At 43.7% G+C, this 23,868-nt stretch overlaps 7 protein-coding genes across 11 annotated transcripts; 4 read left to right on the top strand and 3 right to left on the bottom strand.

The window, feature by feature from the left end:
• The first annotated feature begins 11 nt into the window (after positions 1-11).
• Positions 12-13,147, top strand: LOC122620068 (glucose dehydrogenase [FAD, quinone]). Of its 4 annotated transcripts, XM_043797353.1 has the most exons (5): positions 12-350; positions 7,964-8,140; positions 8,211-8,331; positions 10,975-12,598; positions 12,688-13,147. In XM_043797353.1, exons 2-4 carry the CDS (start codon positions 7,973-7,975, stop codon positions 12,561-12,563), a joined length of 1,878 nt encoding a protein of 625 aa, XP_043653288.1. In that variant the 5' UTR covers positions 12-350; positions 7,964-7,972; the 3' UTR covers positions 12,564-12,598; positions 12,688-13,147. The 4 variants fall into 4 exon arrangements, with proteins under 4 accessions (XP_043653288.1, XP_043653285.1, XP_043653289.1 ...); XM_043797350.1 differs by having other exon boundaries at positions 10,975-13,147; XM_043797354.1 differs by lacking the exon at positions 12,688-13,147 and having other exon boundaries at positions 10,975-12,524.
• Positions 13,148-13,537: 390 nt separating this feature from the next.
• Positions 13,538-14,393, top strand: LOC122620204 (general odorant-binding protein 84a). Its single transcript, XM_043797565.1, has 4 exons — positions 13,538-13,930; positions 13,997-14,061; positions 14,115-14,241; positions 14,299-14,393. The coding sequence occupies exons 1-4, from the start codon at positions 13,690-13,692 to the stop codon at positions 14,391-14,393; spliced, it is 528 nt and encodes a 175-aa protein (XP_043653500.1). The 5' UTR covers positions 13,538-13,689.
• LOC122620203 (tRNA-uridine aminocarboxypropyltransferase 2) lies at positions 14,266-15,430 on the bottom strand. Its single transcript, XM_043797564.1, has 2 exons — positions 15,275-15,430; positions 14,266-15,213 (listed from the first exon to the last, which is right to left on the bottom strand). The coding sequence occupies exons 1-2, from the start codon at positions 15,352-15,354 to the stop codon at positions 14,538-14,540; spliced, it is 756 nt and encodes a 251-aa protein (XP_043653499.1). The 5' UTR covers positions 15,355-15,430; the 3' UTR covers positions 14,266-14,537.
• Positions 15,431-15,542: 112 nt separating this feature from the next.
• On the top strand, positions 15,543-17,081 carry LOC122620414 (serine/threonine-protein kinase 16). The gene is made up of 5 exons (XM_043797856.1): positions 15,543-15,675; positions 15,733-15,916; positions 15,977-16,571; positions 16,645-16,779; positions 16,833-17,081. Exons 2-5 carry the CDS (start codon positions 15,801-15,803, stop codon positions 16,947-16,949), a joined length of 963 nt encoding a protein of 320 aa, XP_043653791.1. The 5' UTR covers positions 15,543-15,675; positions 15,733-15,800; the 3' UTR covers positions 16,950-17,081.
• Positions 17,075-18,027, bottom strand: LOC122620415 (G patch domain-containing protein 11). Of its 2 annotated transcripts, none has more exons than XM_043797858.1 (2): positions 17,996-18,027; positions 17,075-17,860 (listed from the first exon to the last, which is right to left on the bottom strand). In XM_043797858.1, exons 1-2 carry the CDS (start codon positions 18,010-18,012, stop codon positions 17,110-17,112), a joined length of 768 nt encoding a protein of 255 aa, XP_043653793.1. In that variant the 5' UTR covers positions 18,013-18,027; the 3' UTR covers positions 17,075-17,109. The 2 variants fall into 2 exon arrangements, with proteins under 2 accessions (XP_043653793.1, XP_043653792.1); XM_043797857.1 differs by lacking the exon at positions 17,996-18,027 and adding an exon at positions 17,926-17,990 and having other exon boundaries at positions 17,080-17,860.
• Positions 18,028-18,242: 215 nt separating this feature from the next.
• Positions 18,243-21,019, top strand: LOC122619264 (nucleolar complex protein 3 homolog). Its single transcript, XM_043796078.1, has 4 exons — positions 18,243-18,373; positions 18,426-20,038; positions 20,097-20,720; positions 20,777-21,019. The coding sequence occupies exons 1-4, from the start codon at positions 18,365-18,367 to the stop codon at positions 20,997-20,999; spliced, it is 2,469 nt and encodes an 822-aa protein (XP_043652013.1). The 5' UTR covers positions 18,243-18,364; the 3' UTR covers positions 21,000-21,019.
• A 34-nt stretch (positions 21,020-21,053) lies between these two features.
• Positions 21,054-23,603, bottom strand: LOC122619265. Its single transcript, XM_043796079.1, has 3 exons — positions 23,468-23,603; positions 22,590-22,636; positions 21,054-22,538 (listed from the first exon to the last, which is right to left on the bottom strand). The coding sequence occupies exons 1-3, from the start codon at positions 23,508-23,510 to the stop codon at positions 21,423-21,425; spliced, it is 1,206 nt and encodes a 401-aa protein (XP_043652014.1). The 5' UTR covers positions 23,511-23,603; the 3' UTR covers positions 21,054-21,422.
• Between the last annotated feature and the right edge of the window lie 265 nt (positions 23,604-23,868).

Genomic DNA, 23,868 nt, shown 5'->3' with positions numbered 1-23,868 from the left:
ACGCTCTGCGTCTGCGCGCAGTTCGAACAAGTTGAGAAAGAGACCGTCAGAAGGCCAGAAAGCCAGAAAGCCAGAAATCAGAAAGACCATCCAAGTGCAGTGCTCCAGACGGCAACTGACTAAACCCTAGAAGTCAGGGCCTAAACCCATTGTGCGGCGCTGCCAGCGTGTTTTCGTGTGATAGAAAAAAACTGCTCAAGAATACTTGAAGACTTGACAGCACACGAGTTTTTGTCACCGTCGGGTCATTGAACAATTTTACCAAGGCATTTTCTATAAGGAATAAGCAATTAATTGAATATTAAAAGCCTAAAAGGAAACCAGACACTCAACCAGCGGACTCTACGATCGTAAGTTGATGCAATCGCCTTTATTTCCATTATTTTCTGCCTTTTCGGTTTTGCACAACCCCCAAATCCGCGATGTCCGTTTCTGGCATTGAGGAAGCTCAAAGATTTGGACAGCTTTTTGGCCCAAAGTCTGCTGGAAATTTGCCATTGTCATAAGCCTAAGAAACGGAACTTTGTTCGGTCTTCTGATGGCTCACGGCGATAAATTTACTGCACTTTGTTTGCAATAGCTCCAATTCGATTGGTTTGTTTTTCTGGCACAGAGCATAGTATGCCTCACGATTTGTGCTCTAGACACGTTTCTAATTTAGTTACTTGCTTATAGTTCTTTTTCCACACATATGAAAACGGTCACCCATTGTCTGACTTTTAACCACTAATGTGTTCGATATTTTGCTCAATAATACCGGGTATTATTCGTATGAAAAAGTACCCACATAAAGGTGTTTTACGATACCAGTTCATTAAACGTCCATTGCAGTATTAGGAAATTAGCCCGGTTTTCCCCCTATTCCACCGCTTATTAGCCACCACCTCGTTTTGACGGAATGAGTCGTATTGTAAAAGACAAATTACTTGCGCTTATTTATGGGGAGCACATTTCTTTTGTACCAAATTTTGTTTAGGTGATAGCTTTTTATACTGAAACCGACATTTTCAGGCTAACGAGCCTAAATGTTGTTTAAACTATTGTTAGTACTGTTTTAAGCTGAAAAAAAATTTAGGTTATGGAATACACTTTGTATAATTTCTTGTTTCGAAAGTAATTTATATTTATATCAACAGAATTCCTGTCATTTATAGAGATTAACATAATCAATGATTAGTCATGATAAATATAAAATTCCCCAACAAATTAGTAACCCCCGACGACAGCAAAGCAATAAACCGAACATTTCCTTTTATTTCAAATGAGCTGATATCTTCAATTCAATCTGTGACATTTTTAACTCTGTTTCTTGCAATCTAATCATTATGGTAAACATTACAGTCATCAAGAGGCCAACAAAATAAAAAAGTGATTCCCAAAAATGTAAAATGTTGCAAAGGAGCTTTAAGCTAAAAACACACACAACTTGCACATTTCATCCGAACAATTCAACAAATAATTCCTAATTAGCCGTGCTCACACATCTGCACCTGAACCCATTAAAAAAGAGTTCGCATTCGTGTGCCTGGAAATGAAATATCTTGATTTGCATATCGGATTCGATGTTCACTTTAGGGCCTTTTAAATCGCTTGTTTTTTCCGTACTTTTATTGGACGAGAGCAAATCAAAGAGGGCGGCGATGATCCATCAATTTTATTGAGGGCAAACAGTGGCTTGCGAATATAGGAGAAGGTTTCAATTTCTAGTGGGATCGGCGGGGGCAATGTGTTTCAGTCAACATGGAGCAGGGAGCTTTGACCGAATGACACCCACGCTTAGCTTTCTTTTCTGTAGTTGTTGGCCAAAAACTCCAAAGCCTCCGCACACAAAAACTTTGCACACACATCCCGTAGATCTTTTCGAAGTCATGTTCAAATGTCAGCGGCAGATAAAAATTTGTACGACTCCATGTTTTGGGAGCGTGCTGTCGCCGCTTTATCTGCTGTTAGCATTTTTCTGGGCCCCACGAGCCAGCCAGTGGGAGAAAATTCGAAATTCAAAAAACAGTTTTAAGTTTGCCTAAGCCTGTTGCTTGGCTATTGTTACTCCTCTTCATCGACATCGCATGACTTTTGCTGCCTGTCGTTCGCTTGCCTTGCGATTGTATGCTCCCCTTTTGGGCATTTTGGCAGTCGTCCATTCGTTTCGGGCATTCAATGTATCTGCATGTAGTCTCAGCCGTTTGCCATTTAACTGGTCTCCCCGACAGGGCTTGACTTGGCTTTATTTGTTTACAATTCGTTATGGCACATTGCCAGGTCAGAGCCACCTCAAAGCCTGAGCCGGCTCAGAGCTCGAAATGGGACAAATTGTTGAATGCTTTTCGGAGAAGTTTCGTAGGGAGCGGAATTAGCATATTGTGTAAAATGATTGAATATACACAGAAAGAAAACGGTAATAAGCAGTTTACGATAAAGTCCTATACAGACAGTGTACAAAATGTTCTTACTTAAATAAAGTTATTTAAAGAAATTATAGATATGGAGCTATATTTGTACTATATTTTGGATAATACTAAACCAATTGCAATGCCGGCATTTCCCCACTTGGCTTGAGAAATCAACGCGACTATAAACTCATTATCGACAATCGCGCAGCCTCTGGGCGTCCCACAAAATCTTATCCTAGCGACAAGCGTGAGAAATCCCGGCAAAACATCAATTACCGCACAACTCCAACCCTGTTAACAAATTCACTCATTTAGCAATGAAACTAAAAGTGTTGTTACTGTCTGCAGGCCAAAAAGCCGAACTCATGAAATGGCAACCCAGTTGACAGGCAGCTCCTGAATCAACGTTGTTCGGGGCCGAGCCGGCCACCTTATATTGTTACTTCTCTTTTTTGGCTTTGGTTTCGGCTGTTTTTGCATCCGCCTCGGGCCTGCGAATAGATGTGGATGTGGATGTGGATGCTGTTGATGGGGCTGCGGCTGCGGCTGCGGCTTTTTGCCTTATCCAGCACGTAACCAGCGATCAATCAAGGCAACTCTCATCTGGGGTCTTTGACAATCGCCGGAATGATGCGCAGCGCAATTGCAGAATTTCACTCGGAGCTTAATTGTACGACTAGGAGCGGTAAGAGCGGTACAAGCGGTACGAGCGGTACGAACAGTGCAAAGAGTACGAGTGCCACGTAATTGGCAACGCCAAGGGTATTACATGCAGTTGCCGCAACATTTTGCCCAGCGAAATGCAACAAAATGTTGTAAATATTCAATCACGTAGTTCGTGCAACAATAGCCCGGGCGGCCGAAAAACAAAATTTAAATTATGTAAAACGGTATTTTCTGCACAGCTTTCCAGCCAACTCGAAGAAAACTGGGAACTTTATAGGATTGTGGTATTTCCGCTTCTGTTTCTGGTGGAAAAGTTTATTGTCAGTCGTGCCGGTCAATGCCATTTTTATAAATTATACAGTGCAATTCTCTGGAAATAATAGCAACTGAAAACAAATAAAAATGCAATTACCCATCGTGAAGATATTGATATACACGAGTTCCGATGTTGTTGTTTTTCACTAAAGCCTCACTAAAATCTCTATAAATATGGACGAAGGGTCCGGCAAACGACTGTAAGCTTGTAAAATAAAAGCTGTGGAATTTTCAAAGGGAAATCCGGTTAGCCACTAGCGATGTAAGAATCTTTTGGTAAATAGAAATCGAACGAACGTTTGAAATTTTTCCCTAACTCTTAAAACCGCTAACCTGACCGGCGGCAGCAGAAGTGCATTAACTAAATATTATCTACTAATAATTAACAATTCAATTTTGGGGCGCCAATGTGGAAGCAAAACCTACATCTTCTCACACAATACATTCGCACATTGTTGATGTCGCGTTGACAACTGACTGAGGCAAACTTGAAGGCACAGAAATCAACATAAAGTAAGCAAAAGTAACAAGAGACAAGGTAAAAAATAACAAATGGTATTTCAGACGCTACAGTGGCATTTATCTTTCCCTTACTAAGCCATATAAAAACAAGAAAGGACGCTAGCTTCTGCGAGCCGAAGCTTATTTACCCTTGCAGTAATTATTAATTTATATATAGATATAAATATACCAGCATCCGAGATGATATCGCCATAACGTCTGTCTGTCCGTCTTTCCGATTCTACGCAAACTAGTATCTCAGTTTAAGAGCTATCTGTATGGAACTCTTTCAAATGGTTTCCTTTCTATTGCTGATAGTATGTATAAAAGTACATATAAAGCTGTTTCTTATAGGTTCATATTCCGTGATGTTGTAAAAAAGATAGCGGACAAGCCAAACATGTTGTGCGTCTTTCAGTAATTTTGGTTAACTTTGCAAACAGCGAGGGTATAGAACTAAAAGGCAAGAGCAGAGCCAACGAGGCCTGCAGTCGTTGCTATGTTGCTGCATTTCTATGTGCCACCACGCGCATGACGAACGAAAGTGAAAATAGGAAGTCAAGAGATGGCCAAAGAGCCATGAGACCGGCAACAACGGCGTCTGGGCCCCTCAGACTTTGAGTCAGACATTGGCCAAGTTGGCCAGATATTGCGCGGCAGTTTCCTCCAGCGAATGCGAACGCGAATGCCAGTTGCCAGTTGCTGTTTGCCATTGCAGTCGCAGGTTGCAGGTTGCGATTCCAGCTGCAGCCCCAGTTCCAGTTGCCTTAACTTGCCACACTTGCTGGTTTCTTGGCCAATTTCTAATGGCCAAAACCGCCGGAGATGGCTGCGTAATATCAACGGGGGTTGCCGAGAGGGGCAATGTTTGCTTTGCCGGCTCGTTATCCTCGTGTTAATTTATGGCCTCGCTCTTGGTCAGATTTCCCACCACTTTTGCTGCTTATTTATGAACTTTTTCCCAAATGTATTTCAGCTTGCTGTTGGTTTGCTGCGTTTACCGGGCTTTCTTAATTTATTCATTCACCTTGCCAGCTTGGTGCCGCTTGTCAATTTGACGCCCGAACGTGAACAATTTTATGGTTCGATTTTTTTTATTTCGCTAACCGTTATTTTTTGATTTGAAGCAAAGAAGTGAACTGCAAAATCCAAGCAAACTTGTTCCCGTTTATAGTTGGAGGTCTATTGGCCAAATCAATGATTCCAATTTGCCGCAATGTGTTGAGTATAAAATTTGTATTAGTTTTTAGCTTATTATGCGAGTTTTTTACGAGCCGGGGAATTTGGAAGTCGCTAATTGAAATTGACTCAAAATCGATGTGAAATTTTGCAAGATTACTTGAATTGTTTCATGTCTTTTAAGGCGTAATTTAATAAAGCTACTGCCATTCTAAAAAGGATTTGATTTGGTTTGATTTACTTTGCTTGCTGTCATATATTATATATGACCTAAAACTAAAATTGTACTCCCAGCTTTATTGAGATATAGAAATCAATTTAGCTCATTAGATAATTCTAAAGTCTGAACTGGAATCTTTTGACTAAGGCACGTAAAGATCCCACCCCTACCAAGTGTAGACCTTACACAACTCATTTAAAATCGCATAGCTTTATCTGACGCCTTTGTAGTAGCACACATAAATTGCATTACTTTATGATTATTATTCTAATAAATGCACGGTTCCCACATTAATAAGCACCCGAAAAACTATGCCTAAACATATGGCAGAAGCGGCAACGAGATAACTGTATAACAAGGCCCAAAACCAAGCCCCTATCTGCGGTATTGTTCACACTGACTGACTGCCTGATTGACTGACTGACTGGAAACCGACTGAGTGCCTAAATGACTGAATGACTGAATGACTGACTGACTGGCAGCTCAAAGAAACCTTCAAACGCAGCAACGAAGACAATGCCAAGCAATATCAATGAAGATATCGTGCGAGTGCAAAACAAACCACCAGAAGACACTCGGTTCACTTCAGTGCACAAGGGACTATGCACCATGCTTTACATCTGATATAGTTGTTAATTAAAAAACACTGTAATTATGACAGCTCCATTGAAAATCCTGTCAGATAAGTAACACAGGAAGTGCGAACAATCAAATGATAACAAGAAAACATGTTCTCACAATTAAGCAACAAGCTAGTCATAGATTTGTCTGGGATTTTATTGATCATTCCTTCCTGTTAACCTATTTAAGCATGAGCTGTTCCTAAATATACACATTTTTGCCATCTGAAGAAGTTCGACATTTTGCCTTAGTAAACCCGACATTAATCAGATATTTAAATCGGGGACATAGTATTGCGGATATCCTCTTGTTGTATCTCTAGGATTTCCCCGCCAATTTCCATGAGTCGCCACGCAGAAGTGGACCGAAATCCGTTAGCTACGCAAAACTTGCCCCGAACAACTTTTGATTTTCTGAGTGCTGCACGACTTTTGCACGCGTTTTTCTCGGCGTTTGAAGTTCGTCTGTTGCAACTTTTGTTGCCTGGCTTTTACGAGCCTGCTGGAAAACTGGCTGCGAGGTCAACTGCCTCTCTTTTCGATTTTCCACGTTCGCGTGAGTTGCGTATGTTCTCCGACTTTGTTTTGACTGTTTCTTGTTTTTCTATTTTTGTATTTTTTTCTGGGCTCGCGCTCCGCTTCACTTTCTTGGCATCCTTCAACTTTAAAAGCGAAAGACACCAAAATGCAATTGAAATGAATGCAAAATCGTGTTCCAAATGTCAGACGCGAGCCCCATTGTGGCACCCAAAACAGACGAACTGTAGCAATTGCATGGTCTTCTCGATCTCCGCTTAGGCGATTCTCTTGTTTTACTCTCGGTTTCAGTTTGAGTTTCTGTTTCAATTACTTTTATGCTTTGGGTTTTGTTTCGGTTTCGGTTTCTGTTTTTGGATGGGTACAAATTGCAATTTGATTGCTTCAAGCCGTTCGAGTTAATTGAGGTCAAAAGCGTTGTCAGCATCTTCCAAAAATGCACTGATTTTGGGGATCGGTTCGGTTTTGGATTCATTTTTGGGCGCTAATTAACCGCCCAAAAAGGAGTGTGAAGAGCAATGTTGGAGGCAAGCAGTTAAGATGGTTTCTTCACAAAAAAGGAGCTTAGAACGGATCCCGTTTCAGAGCTGCTCAGGAGTCAATCGGTTTATCCAAACCGGGGGCCAAAAGTCGACCACCACTGAGTCGAACAAATGACATAATTATATTGCACATTACTCAACCGTCGTTGGCTACCGTAATTCCATGCTGCCTCTCATTGCTTCTGTTAGGCACTTGGTCGAAAATTTCGAAATTCCAAATAGAAAAGAAAGGGGAAGCCAGCCAGATATTTTGGTAGCTTGGGTCTAAGGCCATGTGAAACTATGCAGAAGCAGCAGCCGACGGAACAAAAGCCGAGCTCGGATGATGAGCTATGACTTCTGTCCGTCCGGCTGTCCGTTTGGCCTTTCGGTAATTGCCAATGCTGGGGGCAGTTGCCGTTTGTTTGCCAAATGGCCAAGATATAAAAAGTATCTTTTTTGATTTTAATTTCAATTTCCTTTTGGTTTTTATTTTCTGCCGCACTGTACTGTGTGCATTGGGACAGACGACGCCCATTGTCTCGGTGGGTACTCTTATTAATTACAGTACTGTTGCTGGAGCGTTACTATGATAATATTTAGTCTTTGTCTTAGTGGACAAGGTTAAACAGAAGTTCATGTTGCGGTTTTCAACAGTTTATGACTTTGCCCTAGGCTTGCGATCAATCAACTGGAAATGAAATAATTAAATGAGCAAATAAACAATTAAATCCATTCTATTAACATTCGGAAATAATTTTCTTATTGCTAATAATGAAAAGATTCAATTGCTGATCACATTTTTAGCGAACTGACATTTCCAAACTTTGATTCCTTGCCGATAAATTCGAAAAAAAATTATCAAGATTGCAAAAGACTGAGAACACAAACTTTAAACAAAATGTATTTTAAGAGTTCCTGCTTTCTTCTTTACTCTTTACTCTACTCTTTAACTTGACTACAGTTTGTATTCATTAAATAGTACAAATAAAAAAATCCCATTGTGTGTTTTAGTCTATCAACATGTCCGCCAGCTCCTCAGCCTGCGATTGTTTGGTGGGCGTGCCCACTGGGCCCACCCTAGCCTCCACATGTGGTGGTAGTGCCTTCATGCTGTTCATGGGACTCCTGGAGGTCTTTATCCGCTCTCAGTGTGATCTGGAGGATCCCTGCGGAAGGGCCAGCACTCGGGTAAGCTATAAATGACAAAGACCAGAAAAAGTGGCAACCCATATCTCAATATTGTTTCCAACCTTATTAGTTTCGATCGGAGCCGGACTACGAGTACGATTTCATTGTCATTGGCGGCGGCTCAGCGGGCTCAGTGGTGGCCTCTCGACTGTCCGAGGTGCCCCAATGGAAGGTGCTTTTGATTGAAGCCGGTAAGGGACCTCATACCTATATACATTTTCAGTATCATAAACTTACACTGCTGGCGGCAATTAGAGGCACGTTATATGGCATTTGTTTAGAAGTAATTGAAGCTTAACAGCGGCATAAACTGCAACAATGGCGGCAACACTAATGCCACTTGGGCAAGACTCGGCGGCAAGCAAGCAACCGCAACTGCCACGAGCATTATGTAAACTAAGCGAGCTGCCACCTCAGTCCGATGCCAAATCTTGGCCCATGCAAATATCTTCTCTCTCTATATAGGATTTATATAGGATTTACTTCGCTTGGAGCTGCTTGCCCGCAGTTTCGTTTGGCTTGACTTCGTTTTCTGCATTTAATTATTGCTGTTGCTCGCAGCTAATTTTATGAATGAATAATTCTTCGGATACTACACGCGAATGTGGGTGAATTGCGAGTGTATTTACTTCTCCTAATCGGTTTCGATACTCAATGGAGTGCATTCACTTTGTCTTAATTAGGCGCAAATATGCAGTGAGCTCTGCCTTTGAGCATTTTTAGCACTGCATAATTTAAAATGTGTCTTATTTATTAGTTCAAGCTCAGGGTAACTTGTTTTTGTACAGCCCAGTACCCAGATAATGTAACGCCAAATCTCAATTACACCACCTTTTTTAATGTATTTGTAATAAAAAACTTACAATTTATGGACAAGTGACTTGGCTATAATTAATAAGTAAATAAGTGACCTCTAAAAAGTTATATTCATTTAAAATTGTATACCACTAATTTGATTCAATCTAAAAACCTATTTTAACTATTATATACGTAAATAAGTTGTACCTCATCGTCCCGATATCTAAAAACATCATTAATCATTACTTCTTTCTCGCCCAACTCGAATGTCTTAGTCAGTCGACTAAGTGCTTGGAAAATCACTTGACACATCTTCAGGCCTGGGAAAGCATTCTAATAAAGCTATTAAGACTTCCCTATGAACTTTCTCGGCTCTGCTTGGCTTACTTTGTGGGTCTCCCTTAGTTTTTCAATTTTTGCGCAAAGTAATTGTTTATAGCGACAATTTTTACGCCTCGTCACTAATTACACTAATTACGAGTCAAAAAAACGCAAAAGAGAAACACATTTGAAGTTGTCAATGCGTTGGCGTTAATTATACAACAATGCCTGAGCCAAAGTGCAATTAGCCGCGGCTATTACCTGGCTTATTATACGACCATATCACTGTGAGCAGATAACCCTCGTCTAAAGTGGCCTTTGTTGCTAGCCAGCCACAAAAGCTTGATTCTTGCTAGACATTAGACATGCAGCTCGTCAGAATTAGTCAATGCCAAAAGCATGCCGGAAAAAGTTAAATTCTTCAAATCTTCAAGTTGTTGATTGAAGAAGTCAACCTGGTGCCTGGCACACTGACCCCTGGAATAAACTCGCCTGAGGTTAATTCACAACTGGTGGTGTAAATTTGTGTTATCACCTGGTTACTTTAAGCCATATTCTATTTTTGCACTTCATGATGCCGGGAATCATTTGTCACACTTGGGCTAATGCTTAAGGCACTTAATTTTGTTATATTTGGATTTAAATGTTCTAGCGTAATTTGTATTTCATTTGTATATTCAACTTACCTCCCAGCACGTGGTGTTAATGATTGCACTTATATTAATGGTTTTTATTAATAATTTTTTTAAATAAGTGCAGCCCACATGCAACAATGACAGTTTAAATGCATTATTTTATCACATTTACCATCAGGAAGGTTACTTCTTTCAACTAATGGCAAACAGTTTTTGGTGTTTTATTTACTGTGTCTTTTTAATATGGAGTGTAAAAATAATTTGATCGCTTTATATTTATGAGACGATGTTCGACGGTCCAATGCTCCAGACTGCAGATTGTTTATTCGCTTTAGCTTATATTCGAAGCTAATTTGAACGCGTATTCCCCCCGGTGCTAATTGTTTTCTCTTATCCAGTGGCGTAAGCACCAAGAAAGGCATTTGTTTTTTTCTTTGCGCCACACAGACGTATGTTAAGAGTTGCCGCAGAACAAGTTATTAACAATTTCGGGAACATATATAACGCTTGTACTCAATGAATCACAGCATCACGGTATTAGTATCTCTTTCTAAAATTTGGCTATTTTGTTTAATTTTCTTTGTTGAAATTCCAAGTTAAATTATTACTTCAGGATTTTGCGGTAACATTTTTTCGGCTCCCACGCTATGGCAATCAAAGATTCCGCTTGAATCGATTTAATTAAAGAGAGTCGTGGGCCCAGCGCAACGGAAATTCTAGAACGTCGATTGAGCCAATGTACTAATTATAATGGATTGCCATGGGTTAAGCAAAAGCGTGCCTCAAATGTCCCAAAAGCCAAATGAGGCTGCCCACCCAAATGCTGAAGGCTGAATTGGACTTTGTTTGTACTGCTTCTTAATGGGCAGTTAGGGTCTATTAATCAAGACTCACGACCAGTTATTTCAGTTATCGTGGTTTTTTGAATAGGTGCATATCTATTACCCTAACCGGTAGGAATTTGGCATTTAAACATAATAAATTCGGTTACTTCTTCTTCTTACACTTTGTATAGTACATAAACTATTAAACAACGACATTTTGAAAATGTGTATTAACTATCGCATCCGTCTTATCCAGGTGGCGATGAACCTGTGGGAGCCCAGATTCCATCAATGTTCCTCAACTTCATTGGCAGCGACATAGACTACCGCTACAACACGGAACCGGAGCGAATGGCCTGTCTGTCATCGATGGAGCAGCGCTGCTACTGGCCGCGTGGAAAGGTTCTTGGCGGAACCTCGGTAATGAACGGAATGATGTATATCCGCGGCAACCGTGAGGACTATGATGATTGGGCAGCACAAGGAAATCCTGGTTGGGCCTACAACGACGTGCTTCCGTTCTTCAAAAAGTCAGAAGACAATCTGGAACTGGATGATGTGGGCACGGAATATCACGCCAAGGGCGGCCTGTTGCCAGTGGGCAAGTTCCCATACAACCCACCTCTATCCTACGCCATTCTGAAGGCTGGCGAGGAGTTGGGTTTCTCCGTGCAGGATCTAAATGGTCAGAACTCCACTGGTTTTATGATTGCCCAGATGACTGCCCGAAATGGCATCAGATATAGCTCAGCTAGGGCTTTCCTGCGACCGGCTCGCATGCGCAACAACCTCCATATCCTTCTTAACACCACGGCCACCAAGATACTAATCCATCCACACACGAAGAATGTTCTGGGGGTGGAAGTCAGTGACCAATTCGGCAGCATGCGTAAAATTCTGGTGAAGAAGGAGGTGGTTTTAAGTGCCGGCGCTGTGAACTCTCCTCAGATCCTGCTACTAAGTGGAGTGGGTCCCAAGGACGAACTACAGCAGGTGAATGTGAGGTCCGTGCACAATCTTCCAGGTGTGGGAAAGAATCTGCACAATCACGTGGCTTATTTCACCAACTTCTTTATTGACGATGCGGACACGGCGCCACTTAACTGGGCCACGGCTATGGAGTACTTGCTTTTCCGGGATGGTCTCATGTCCGGCACTGGCATTTCGGATGTGACCGGAAAACTGGCCACTCGCTGGGCCGACAGGCCCGACCTTCCCGATCTCCAGTTGTACTTTGGCGGCTACCTGGCCAGTTGTGCCCGCACAGGACAGGTGGGCGAGTTGCTCTCGAATAACTCGCGGTCCATCCAGATCTTCCCAGCAGTTTTGAACCCTCGATCGCGAGGATTTATTGGCTTGCGATCTGCTGATCCTCTAGAGCCGCCGCGTATCGTGGCCAATTACCTAACAGACGAGCGGGATGTGAAGACACTGGTGGAGGGCATTAAGTTTGCCATCCGACTGTCGCAAACGTCGCCGATGAAGCAGTACGGCATGCGGCTAGACAAGACTGTGGTCAAGGGATGCGAGGCCCCCGCCTTCGGTAGCGATGCCTACTGGGAGTGCGCCGTGAGGCAGAATACGGGTCCGGAGAACCACCAGGCTGGCTCCTGCAAAATGGGTCCCAGCCACGACCCCATGGCGGTGGTCAACCACGAGTTGCGGGTCCACGGAATTCGCGGACTCCGAGTCATGGACACCAGCATAATGCCCAAGGTCACCGCAGGAAACACCCATGCTCCTGCCGTGATGATCGCCGAAAAGGGCGCCTATCTGCTGAAGAGGGCCTGGGGCGCCAAGGTCTGACGCGTGGATGCGACGTGGACGTTGCATAGAGTAATTTAATCAGAATCCAAGCAAAAATTACTGCGAGTAAAATTGTAAGCAAAATTACACTTATGGCCCCTTAGATCCAAAACTCAACTATTTTACCCTATTCTAATCTAATTTAATCCGATCCTATTCGAAGGTTTCTCACTCTAGGCACACCGCGTTGCGCAATCTCCATCAAAGTTATCTATAAGTTAACAGGCTCCCTTAAAACTAACAACTGTGACCCACTGAATATACCGTCAATCTTCTTCAACCGCTTGAGTTAAAGAGACATAAAACTTATCTAGTAGGTTTACTGAAACCCAAAGTTTTAAGTTTTCCAATATTGTGTTTGTTTGCAAAACATTAATGACAGCTTGAGTTTAAGAAGTTTGACTATGTAGATTTTGATTAATGTTCAATTTGTAATGAGCTTTATGCTGACCAATCACTACACTTAAACTATCGTTTTCGACCTACTGAACTACATTTAACGTATATAATTCGTGTGACTTATTGACAATGTAAAGCTCGTTAATCGTTTACTTTGCAATTGGACGGATGATTGATGTCCTATATTTCTGTATACACGTATATTGCATGTATTTATTGTTCGATTAAAGTGCAACAATTTAGTTTAACTACCAAACGATCTCATGAATTTAAAAACATTTAGCGCACAATAAGCGATAATCGGTATATATAGGGGCGAAAATATCTGCTTACCAGTCAGTTTTTCGAAATGTTTCGTTCATTATATTTAATCGGAGTTCTATCTTTGATCTGGGTGGCTGCGCAGGATATCGTACCCGACGATCCGGATGTGCAGATGCAAATGCATGCCATGTTCTACACGGCTCGTGTTGCCTGTGCGGATGAGAATATGATCCCGTATGGTAAGTGGAGTAAGGTACCAACTCTCAATAGTAACAGCTACATTCATTTAGTAAGAAATTATCTATAATTGATCAATCACTGTAAAACAAGGTTCTTTTGTGTGAGTTTTATTCAAGGTACACTTTATTGGTATCCAATTTCCGGAAATATTATATCAAATTATTGTAACAGTGCATGGCACGATCAAATCTATTAAATGCATGAGAATGGGATCTATAAAAAGGCAGTCACAAAATCCCATCCAGTGTTTTGTTAGTGCAAGATGTATTCCGCGTTAGTTAGAGCTTGTGCTATCTTTGCTTTTCTGAACTCGAGCCTGAATTGTGCCAAGGCTCTACAGGATCACGCCAAGGACAATGGCGATATTTTTATTATAAACTATGACAGTTTCGATGGCGATGTGGATGACATTTCCACCACCACTTCAGCTCCTAGAGATGCTGACTACGTAGATTTTGAAGAGGTTATCCGGAACTGCAATGCTAGTTTTATTACGTCGACGAGTGAGTGGGGAAAAAAACTGCGAAGGATAACAAAGGCAATTTGTCCTTATTTATAACTTCTTTCAGCTAATGTCTTGCAGTTTAATAACACTGGGGAGTTACCAGATGACAAGGATAGGGCAACCAGCATGGTAGGTGTCTCTTGCTGATCCTTTGCCCTCCGATACTCACAAATTTCTTGCAGTGTTATTTCCACTGCTTTTTCGAAAAGTCCGGTTTGATGACAGACTATAAGCTAAATACAGATTTGGTGCGCAAATATGTTTGGCCAGCCACTGGCGATTCCGTTGAGGCCTGTGAAGCTGAAGGCAGTGAGTGTTCTAAGTGGGACTAAATTACAAACGAAATCTTTAATGTGTAATCCCCAGAGGACGAGTCCAATGCCTGCATGCGGGGCTATGCCATCGTCAAGTGCGTGTTCACCAGAGCTCTCACGGATGCCAGGAACAAACCCACCATATGACTATCAGCAAAGGCCACATCCTGGACTATCAGTAGAAAATTGTTATATTAGCGTTACCTAATCAAATACGGCTACGACCGGAACACAAAGATGGTTATAAAGCACAGGCACATGCAACTTATTCTGTGTTTTCTGCCATGGCTATCACGTTTCTTCATTGCCATCGCAAGCGGTGTTTCTAAGCAGACGGCTGAGCCGCTTGCCAATGGGTTTGGGATATTGGTTGTTCTTTAATAGAAACTCTTTAGACTGGTGCTCCACGGCTCCGTTGTCGAGTTGGTACTTGCAAAGCGTATGCAGCGGTCGCACAAGCGTTTGCCTTAGCTCTGGCCGGGACTCGAGCACGGCCAGGCATTGCGCTGCGGTCTCTAGTGTGCTGAGGCATCCTTCCGTAGGCTGGGTTCGGATGATGTAGTCACTTATGCCCACGGCGATGAGTTTCACCTGCCGCAGACGGTGTAGAGCCGGACTGCTGGCGTAAATGGCTTTAGCCTGCGGCCAAGTACCATCGATGAGCACTAGTGTGTAAGGACCCGCACTGCGATTCACCTCCTCCAGTGGGACTGAGTCCCGACTGGGATAAAGAAGTAATGTTTGTGGGGAGTCCAGAATCCTCTGCAGATCAGCGTGGTTTCTATGGTTTGGAAAACGCTTGCCTTTGTAGACGACACATTTTCCCGGTTCCAGACCCAACTGCAGCATCAGTGCTGTGCGCAGCGATCTCTTCTCCTCTGCAGGGTGTTGCAGTATCACAATCTGTGAGGCCACCGCCTCAGGTGGATGCGGTAAAGCCGGGCACCAGCAAACTACCACGGGTCGTCTGAAAAGATTTTATGAGGAGACTTCAGGACTTATTGCATATTCCCAGCTTCACCACTCACTTGCACTTCTCGCACTTGTCGCGCCTGTTGGGCGGATCGGCGCTGATGCCCACGAGGTCCTGCCACGCGTCATCATCCATACTTGTAATTGATTAAATTAGGAAAATGCTTAGTATATTACCCGCACGATAAGAAATTCGTGAGGAACAACTTGCAACTAGGTGGCAACGCAAACAGCCACATGGCAAATATGACCGCCCTGTCTTCAAATCAGCTGTTCATAATGCAGAGAAGTTGCGATTATGCGATAACAGAACCATGAATTCCTGTTGTTTATAAACCAAGGAATAAAAAAAAAAAATTAACAATCGCGTGATGAAATGAAAATCGTTAAAATTATAATTAATAAATGAATTATCTTCGTTTACAAATATTCCACCAAATTTTTCAAACTCACCGAAGTTCGTAAACTCTTTCTAGTATACACATTGCAATTCAATTTTCTGTTTTCTATTTAGATTTTGTATGTGAATTGAACTAGTTGTTAAGCTTAAAGTTTTAAAGTCCATAGCGTAATTTAACCAAAATGCAAAGTATAGGATGGACGCTCATAATGAAACGCGGCTGCCTTTTTAGTTGCCGTAAGGAGTCCCTGAACATAAACGGATCTCGATACACAATCCGTGAAAGGCTGGCAACAGGGTTTGTACCACATTTGCCCCACTATCTCCTATGAAATATCTAATCTGAGTGTTTGAGCAGGGGCTTCAGTCTAATCGACCTTGGAGAAAACTCCTCCACGCGACGTAGCTACGCCATAAAGCGCATCACCTGCCACAGCATCGATGACCAGAATATAGCTCTGCGAGAAATCGAAAACTGTCGAAAAATTGATTCGGAAAACGTCATCCAGGTAGTGGATTATGAGCTGAAGGGTCAGGCGGACATAGTTATAAACACAACGAGCACGTTGTTCATCGTGCTACCCTATTATAAGCACGGATCTCTTGCGGACCATCTACAGCTGCGATCACGGAAACAGGACCACATGCCCGAGGCCCAGATCCTGCAGATCTTTCTGGGCGTCTGCGAGGGATTGAAGGCCATCCACGAAGCAAAACCGGTGCCTCTGGCCCATCGAGATCTGAAAACGGCCAACATCTGCCTGTCGGACTCGTTTGAGCCAATTATTGTGGATCTCGGGTCCATGACGGAAGCTCGACTGCAGATTGTGGGCCAGACGGATGCCCAGCGGCTGCAGGACGAGGCCGAGGAGAGGAGCTCCATTGTTTACCGGGCTCCAGAGTTATTTACAGTGAAAACATATTGCACAATTGACGAGCGCTCAGATATCTGGGTAAAACAAATCCAAGAGAGCGGCTTTAGAGTTCTTCCTTAATATTTTTTCCTCACCATATTCCCTCTTTTAGAGTCTTGGTTGTGTGCTCTACGCAATGTGCTACTTTAATTCACCCTACGATCCCATCTACGAGCGAGGTGACAGCGTGGCTTTGGCTGTGCTTAGTGGGAACATAAACATTCCAGAGGATTCCATTTACACAGAGGTAATGAACCAGTTCTCCATCTCAACAAAATCTAATTCTAAATATTTACCTAGGACATGCACGAATTAATTAAATACATGCTGCGAACCGATCCTATGGAACGGCCATTCATTTTCAGTGTTATCGAAAGAACCCACGATCTGATACAGAAACTGGAGGGCCGCTTGTAGCTCCCACTAACTGGATTACAACTCATTTATATGCATTTCCACAAACCAGATACACCGCTTACTGTTTTTTGACTACTTATTGTAAAATATTTTAAACCTGCTGAATTTTTGAAATTATGTGTAAGCAATCAAGCAAATAATTTTTATTATCTGGAGCTAGTTAGTGTTCGTCACGAGTGAGTCCTGGACAGTTAGAGCCCAGATCTTCGGCGTCTTCGTAATTGGTTCCACACCAGTAACAGAAGCAATAGGCAGTGCGAAGGTAGCCAGTGAGGAGTTCTAATTGCTCCGAGGGACTGTATAGCTCTTCCTTGGATGGTCCTTCAACTTCGGGATCGTCGGCATCGCTTTGTGTTTCATTTTCATCTTTTTGTTTAGGTGGCCAAAAGAAATAGAGATCTGGTTCTGTGATGGCGGACTTATGATCCAACGATTCGCAGGTTTGCTGGCACCGTTTTATGTCATACTGCAATTTGCGCTCCTCCGCTCTATGGGTCGCACGCCTTCTGTAAGCCTCGGTGGTGACTTCCTCACCGGATTCAATGCCAGCCTTGCTGTGGAGATGTGCCCTCCGCAATTCCTGCCGCTTAAGGATCAACTCTGCAACGGCTGCCTCGCGCCCAAGGCCTCCACGACCGGTTTTTATGGTTATCCCCACGGGTTCCGTACGCGCATCCGAAGTTTTGCCCAATCCAGACCCTGCTTTGTAGCCCATTTTGGCCAGGAGTTGGAATCCTTTGTTGTCGGCCGGTATGGGTTTGTTGAGGGACTGTTGAAGACGAACATTATCTGCATTTCCTGAAGATGCTGTCTTCCGTTGGCGCTTCTTCAGCTCCTCTTTTTTTGACTCGACTTCAATCTGTCGCTTTGTGCCACGACTGTGCACCAAACTAGGACGGACATCTTGTAGACTAAATGGGGAAGGATGAGAGTTTGTTAGATGGTAATTGTGCGATAGATGTAAGGGTAATATGACCCAGCCAGGAATTTGTCGGACATATAATCCTCCTCCTCGTCAGACATCTGTTTATTTTGTTTACACTGACCTTTGAAGTGTGACCATCGCTTATTTATTAAATAGGATTATTACGATAGTAAATAATAACAATGTTGCCTTTGCAATACAAATTGTATTCAGAAAATTTGATATTTTAATCTTGGGTATTTTAGTAATTTATGAAACACAATTACAGAAATTGTCCAACAAATTATAATCACACTGGAGTCTACTGATATCCGAAAAAAATAGTATTTTAAGTTAGCGCACCGAAAAAGTCTAAAAAATACTATCCGCTTACAAGCAGCTGTTGCGCTCCGCTGACGAGTGGACAGCTCGGTTAGCTTCCCATGTGCTCGTCCCATATTAAAGTGAATGCTTGTGAAAATTAACTAATTAATCAACTGAAGCCGGTGTAATGGGAACTGTAAGTAAAAGGATCAAGTAGTAAATGCACATTTTAAGGCAAATAATTTTAGAAAAAGGTCAAAATCAGCTCGGTGAAGCGGGCCGCTCACCTGAAGTCGAAAAAAACACCACTTTCGAAGCAGCAGCAACAAAAACAGAAGCAAAAGCGCGATCAACTGAAATCGAAACGCGAACAGGGCCAGAATATATTCTCCCAAAAGGCGAGAAAGCGTGACAACTTAGCACAGCGTAAGAAGCACAACAAATTGGCCTCCCTGGGCTTGGATCCGCTCGAGGAAGACAACGAGGATGGCGACGATGAGATGCTTGATAACGTTGCGGACATGCTGGATGGCGATGATCTTGCCCTGCTGCAGGCTAACAAACGCAAGCGAAAGTCCAAGCCGACCGGAGAGGAGGATCCTGACCAAGGCCAATCTATCGGCTTAGAAAAGGCCTACGCCTCTGACACGAAAAAAGAACAGGATGTGCAAAAGATAAAGCTGGATTTGCTGCCAATCAAGTCCAGGGACGGACAGATTATCACCCGTACCACAGAGGTGGATTACATACCTAAGTCCAAGCTGAAAAAGAAAAATGAAGAACAACAGGAGGATGATTCCGAGGAAGATGCTGATACGGAGTATGAGGACAGCGATGACGACGTGGTCAACGATGTCGAGGCCACGTCCGCTGCTCCCGTCCAAAAACTTATATCTACCACGGATCTACTTATTGCCCGACAGCAGGAGATCGAGCGCCAGAAATATCGCATTGGAATCATTTGTTCCGGGTTGCTCGAAAAACCAGAGGACAAGATGCGCAACTTTCATGCCCTGTACGAACTCATGGACGAAATCAACCCAGCCAGCCGACAGGCTAACCTAATGGCCGTCAGAAAGCTGGCCATAATCTCGGTCACCGAGATATTTAAAGACATCTTGCCCGAGTATCGAGTGGGTCAGGTGGACACCAAGATGCAGACGCTTCGCAAGGCCACTCTGGATCGTGTAACCTTTGAAAACGCCTTGCTTCAACAGTTTAAAAAGTTCCTACAGAAACTGGAACAGATCACAGCGCAAGTGAACAGGCGAGGTGGCCTAAGGACGCCCCAGACTGTCAAGTTGGCCACCGTTGCAGTACAGTGCATGTGTGATTTGCTTGTGGCACATCCCTACTTTAACTACGTACAAAACATTGCCCAGCTCCTGGTGTATATGCTGAATTGTAATTATCCGGAGATGCGAACGGCGGTCAATCAGTGCTTCCGCACAGTCTTTTCCAACGACAAGCGGTTAGAAATGACTCTTTTTATAGTGCGGCGCATCAACCACTTGATCAAAACAAAGCAAAACAATGTTCATGTGGAGTGCATTACTTGTCTTATGGGCCTTAAAATTAAGAACGTAAACCTAGATGCCGAAAAGGAGAACGAGCTGAAGCAAAAGAAGCTTGAGTCGCATCGTCAACGCTTACTAAGTTTGTCCAAGAAAGAGCGCAAAAGACGTAAGAAGCTCACCGAGGTTAACAGAGAACTAGAGGAAACCCGTGCTGAGGAAAACAAGCAAGCAAAGCATCAGAAGCTCACCGAGATCATAAAGATGGTTTTTACCATTTATTTCCGCGTGCTTAAAAACGATCCTACTTCCCGCGTGCTAAGCGCTATTCTAGAAGGATTGGCAGAGTAAGTAGTCATTGTAAATCTCTTACTTGGAATCTTTACTATAGAGTATGGTTTTTAGATTTGCGCACGTCATTAATTTGGACTTTTTTGCTGATCTGATCGATGTGCTTAACCGCATTCTAGAGGACCAAGACGAACTAGGCTATCGAGAGCGATTGCACTGTGTTCAGACCATATTTGTTATCCTTTCCGGCCAGGGTGAGGTGCTAAACATCGACCCCATCCGATTTTACCAGCACTTTTACCGAAATATGCTGGCGGTGCAGGCGGGAAAGAATCACGATGATTTCACCATAATTTTGCGAACTTTGGATGAGGTGTTGGTAAAGCGTCGTCGCAATATGAGCCAGCAGCGCCTAATGGCCTTCATGAAACGCTTGCTTACTGGAAGTCTGCACCTGCTCCATAATGGCACCCTGGCCACGCTTGGCACCATAAAACAAACCTTCCAGCTCACTTCTGTGCTCGACAACCTATTGGATACGGACACTACGATAGGATCTGGTCGTTACGATCCCGAACTGGACGATCCTGAGTACTGTAACGCAGCCAGCACAGCGCTTTACGAGCTTGCGCTTCTGGCACGTCACTATCATCCCACGGTGCGACGGATGGCTGTTCACATTGCTCATGGAGTGCCAGCATCGGGCGAGGGAGCTTTGCCCACGGAAATCGGCAAACTGTATGTTGTTAGAAGCCGACTACATATATGATTCTAACAAATATTGCTTTTTTCAGTACCTCCCACGAGCTGTTTACGCAATTCGACAGCACTCAGATGGCTTTTAACCCTACAATACCGCTGCCAAAAGCGAGTCAACCGAAGCTGAAAAGGGGCAAGCACTTGTATATCCGCTCGGACTTTAAGCAGGTGTACGGAAAACTGCTGCAAAAAGGAAAAGTTCCACAAGCGAAAGATAAACAGACCTTAGAAATTGATTTCTTCAGTGCATTTCAATAAAGAATACGTTGAAGATAGAAGTATAGTTATAGTTATTTTCATCGCATTTTAACAAAAGTTTGTTTCCAAGTATTAAACATTCGTCCAGATACGTACCCAGTTAAAGCAAGTGAATAGCAAAAAAAGGTAGTGTGATACCAGAACTTCTTTAGTCAGATCAAGATAATAATATGATGTCGTCTAAGGTAATCGAAAGAATTTTTGGTTAAAGTCGAAGGTCGCGAATTAGTTTAAAATTTTCTTGAAGCTGTTTTACATGCATGAAGCCTTCTCTGTAGTATATTTCAATAAATGGGATTTTACAAGTTATTATGCTTGGAGCTCCTAACATTCTATAAAGAGACTAAGTCTAGAGTCACTAAGATTAGTGTCATATAAAAGGGTACAAGTGCCGGGGGTTCGCCAGTATCTTTTATTTGGTACCTATGCGTTGGTGCCTCCTCGTTGCCTTTGTTGTCCAACGCTAGCTGGCGGCAGGTACTCTCTATTTCCGCCCGACTGCTGTTGCCCGAACCCAGCCACTGAACTCTCGGGAAGAGCTCCGGCGGCAGTGGCCAGAAGACCGACAGCAGCTCCGGATGGTGGTAATCGATTAACTCCAGCGCTCGGGACAATGGCGGAACGAAGGCCGGCTCCAGCGCCATAAGGGCTTTGGGGCTGGGCGGTTGGAGTGGGCGTGGCTGAAGGATAGGACCCCCGTCCGGAGTTATATCCAGCGACCTGAGGCACTCCGGTGGCTCGAAGTGTTCCAGTCGTGGCCAGAGGAGCCCCGAAGGCAGTCGAGGTAGTAGCACCCGCACGGTAGGCATTGTTGGAATTCGATGATCCCAGATTGGAGCCACTTCTCTCAGAGTAATCATAGATATAGGCATTATTCGCATATAGACTGGGCGCCGAAACGCAGTCGTACTGGTTCCACCACACACAGACTAATGTCTCCTGGCTAAACACTGTGCCATTGGGGCACAGGAAGGAGTAGGTTCGGTTGAGGGCACAGATGTGGAACACCTGGCACTGGGTCTCTATGTCCGCATAATATCCTGGTAGAGGCTGTTGCGCACAGTCGAAATTGGAGCGCGGCACCTGGGCGTAAATGGGATAATCTACTCCAGGAACACCCGGAATGGCCGAGTAGTCACCATCGGAATCGTTGTAGTCCCCGCTGTCTCCCGTTCCACTAGGAACCCGGATTGGAGACCCACTGGGAGTATTTCCATACTGTGAGGCCTGCGGTCCATAGGGTCCACTGCGAGATGATGGGGTAGATAATCCGCCAGATGAAGTTCTTCTCGGCGGGTTAACCGAGTTTGTTGCTCCGACAATGGCGGGGGCTCCAAAAGCAGTAGTAGCCTGTCCACTAGGCGTAAATCCAACAGCGGGTGAGGGGAATAACCCCGCCCCATATGCAGTGGTGGTTGGAGCAGGAGTAAGTGGTAGGGCTGGTGCTGTGGGATAAGGTACTGCTGTCAAGCGACCTCCAGCGGTGGCTCCTCCTACATTGGCTACCTCGGGACGCCCATAATTGTACCCACTTTGAGCCTGTAAAAGAGGGGATTACAGTTTAATAAGGAGAATATCCTTAAAGCTTACCTGGACTTGCAACTGGGCTAATCCGCCACTCCAGAGCAGCACCAAAACTGAAATAAAGAGACGGGCCAACATTAACGCTTTCTAATCGTCCGTGGAATCTGGCGAAGAACTTCTCAGAGCTGTGGAACTGCCGACGCACCAAATGGAAATGAACGCCCTGGCAGCCATCGATGGCGATGGCAGCGAAGAGTTTCGCAGCCCATATTAAGGCCAAGTACGTCGCGATTCTGGGCGCTGATAGCACGGCTTAGACGTCTCTGCACTGCAATCTTTATTTATCAGCTTCCCACTCCTACGTCGGGGGCACAGTGGTCAAAAGCCAGAATGGAAATGGAAGGAAGCAAAGGCTATTGCATGTGCAGACAATCGTGGCGTTTATCACATGTACTCTAATTTAGCCATTCAAACTGGAAACAAATAGTTTCCAAGAGTAGTAGCTTAAATTTTTGCAAAAGTTTATAGTCCACAATTATTAAAGCTGCTGCTTGATTGTTTTGGGAAGTTTTTTATAGGTTCCTTAATTATAAATTTATGATAATTAATCTCAGGCAAAGTTCTAATTATGGAATTGATATATAATAGTTTATAAGATTTATTTGACTGATTTGATTTATTTTCACTGTAAATGGCCTCTCCGACACTATGCCAATTGCTGAAATAACGCACGGCAACATCAATTGGCTGGCAAGAATTGCGGCAGCCAGTGGGCCAAAGGCAAGACACATGCCTCGTAAATATGCAAGGCAGCAAAAACTTAGACAGACAGACGCCCCTACAAAGGAAGTGCTAATAGTGATCGGACTGATCGCTCGTCACTGTTGAGTTACGCGGCGTAGTGGGTTGGGTGTGGGTCAGCGGCGACTAGTTGGCCAACTCACCTGCCAAGACGCACGAACAGCGTTGCAGGGGCACTTGCATCATGCCACAGGAGATTCTAAATTGACGAGCTTATCCTAGTCCGAAATTCTGCTAGTCCTTTTCGCACGGCGATTTGTGAGCTGTCCAAAACTTGGGAAGCTACTGCGGGCAAGCTCAGAACGATCTTAGAAATATATACGAATTTGAAAGCGCGACTTGGATGCGGCATCTTTACAATATTTATGTGGCAGCTGCCTCAAAGACCAGCGACAGTTCGTCAGTTAGTGTGTGCTTGCGCTTTAGCAGATTTACGACGCTGGATTATCCATTGTTCGGGGGCTGCGGCCAGCTATCAGAATTCATATATCAGCGAGACCCTACATGACGTATACGTAATATAAGTTAGGTAAGCGTTGATCAA

Source organism: Drosophila teissieri, chromosome 3R (genome assembly GCF_016746235.2).
Source record: "Drosophila teissieri strain GT53w chromosome 3R, Prin_Dtei_1.1, whole genome shotgun sequence".
Taxonomy (NCBI): domain Eukaryota; kingdom Metazoa; phylum Arthropoda; class Insecta; order Diptera; family Drosophilidae; genus Drosophila; species Drosophila teissieri.
Note: the sequence above shows the minus strand (reverse complement) of the source record. Positions and strands in the feature narration are given on the sequence as shown.

Bases quoted from the DNA above. Each gene is read 5' to 3' on its own strand.
- LOC122619265 (XM_043796079.1), bottom strand. From the start codon at position 23,510: ATGATGCAAGTGCCCCTGCAACGCTGTTCGTGCGTCTTGGCAG. The intron at 22,637-23,467 runs GTGAGTTGGCCA...TCTTTATTTCAG, and splicing joins CTGTTCGTGCGTCTTGGCAG to TTTTGGTGCTGCTCTGGAGT. The intron at 22,539-22,589 runs GTAAGCTTTAAG...CCTCTTTTACAG, and splicing joins TAGCCCAGTTGCAAGTCCAG to GCTCAAAGTGGGTACAATTA.
- LOC122619264 (XM_043796078.1), top strand. The intron at 20,039-20,096 runs GTAAGTAGTCAT...TATGGTTTTTAG, and splicing joins ATTCTAGAAGGATTGGCAGA to ATTTGCGCACGTCATTAATT. The intron at 20,721-20,776 runs GTATGTTGTTAG...TGCTTTTTTCAG, and splicing joins CCCACGGAAATCGGCAAACT to TACCTCCCACGAGCTGTTTA.
- LOC122620068 (XM_043797354.1), top strand. From the start codon at position 7,973: ATGTCCGCCAGCTCCTCAGCCTGCGATTGTTTGGTGGGCGTGCCCACT. The intron at 8,141-8,210 runs GTAAGCTATAAA...CAACCTTATTAG, and splicing joins GCGGAAGGGCCAGCACTCGG to TTTCGATCGGAGCCGGACTA. The intron at 8,332-10,974 runs GTAAGGGACCTC...CGTCTTATCCAG, and splicing joins GGTGCTTTTGATTGAAGCCG to GTGGCGATGAACCTGTGGGA.
- LOC122620415 (XM_043797857.1), bottom strand. From the start codon at position 17,972: ATGTCTGACGAGGAGGAGGATTATATGTCCGACAAATTCCTGGCTGG. The intron at 17,861-17,925 runs GTCATATTACCC...TTCCCCATTTAG, and splicing joins TCCGACAAATTCCTGGCTGG to TCTACAAGATGTCCGTCCTA.
- LOC122620414 (XM_043797856.1), top strand. From the start codon at position 15,801: ATGCAAAGTATAGGATGGACGCTCATAATGAAACGCGGCTGCCTTTTT. The intron at 15,917-15,976 runs GTTTGTACCACA...GTGTTTGAGCAG, and splicing joins CGTGAAAGGCTGGCAACAGG to GGGCTTCAGTCTAATCGACC. The intron at 16,780-16,832 runs GTAATGAACCAG...ATATTTACCTAG, and splicing joins AGGATTCCATTTACACAGAG to GACATGCACGAATTAATTAA.
- LOC122620203 (XM_043797564.1), bottom strand. From the start codon at position 15,354: ATGGATGATGACGCGTGGCAGGACCTCGTGGGCATCAGCGCCGATCCG. The intron at 15,214-15,274 runs GTGAGTGGTGAA...AAATCTTTTCAG, and splicing joins GACAAGTGCGAGAAGTGCAA to ACGACCCGTGGTAGTTTGCT.
- LOC122620204 (XM_043797565.1), top strand. From the start codon at position 13,690: ATGTATTCCGCGTTAGTTAGAGCTTGTGCTATCTTTGCTTTTCTGAAC. The intron at 14,062-14,114 runs GTAGGTGTCTCT...AATTTCTTGCAG, and splicing joins AGGATAGGGCAACCAGCATG to TGTTATTTCCACTGCTTTTT. The intron at 14,242-14,298 runs GTGAGTGTTCTA...TGTAATCCCCAG, and splicing joins GGCCTGTGAAGCTGAAGGCA to AGGACGAGTCCAATGCCTGC.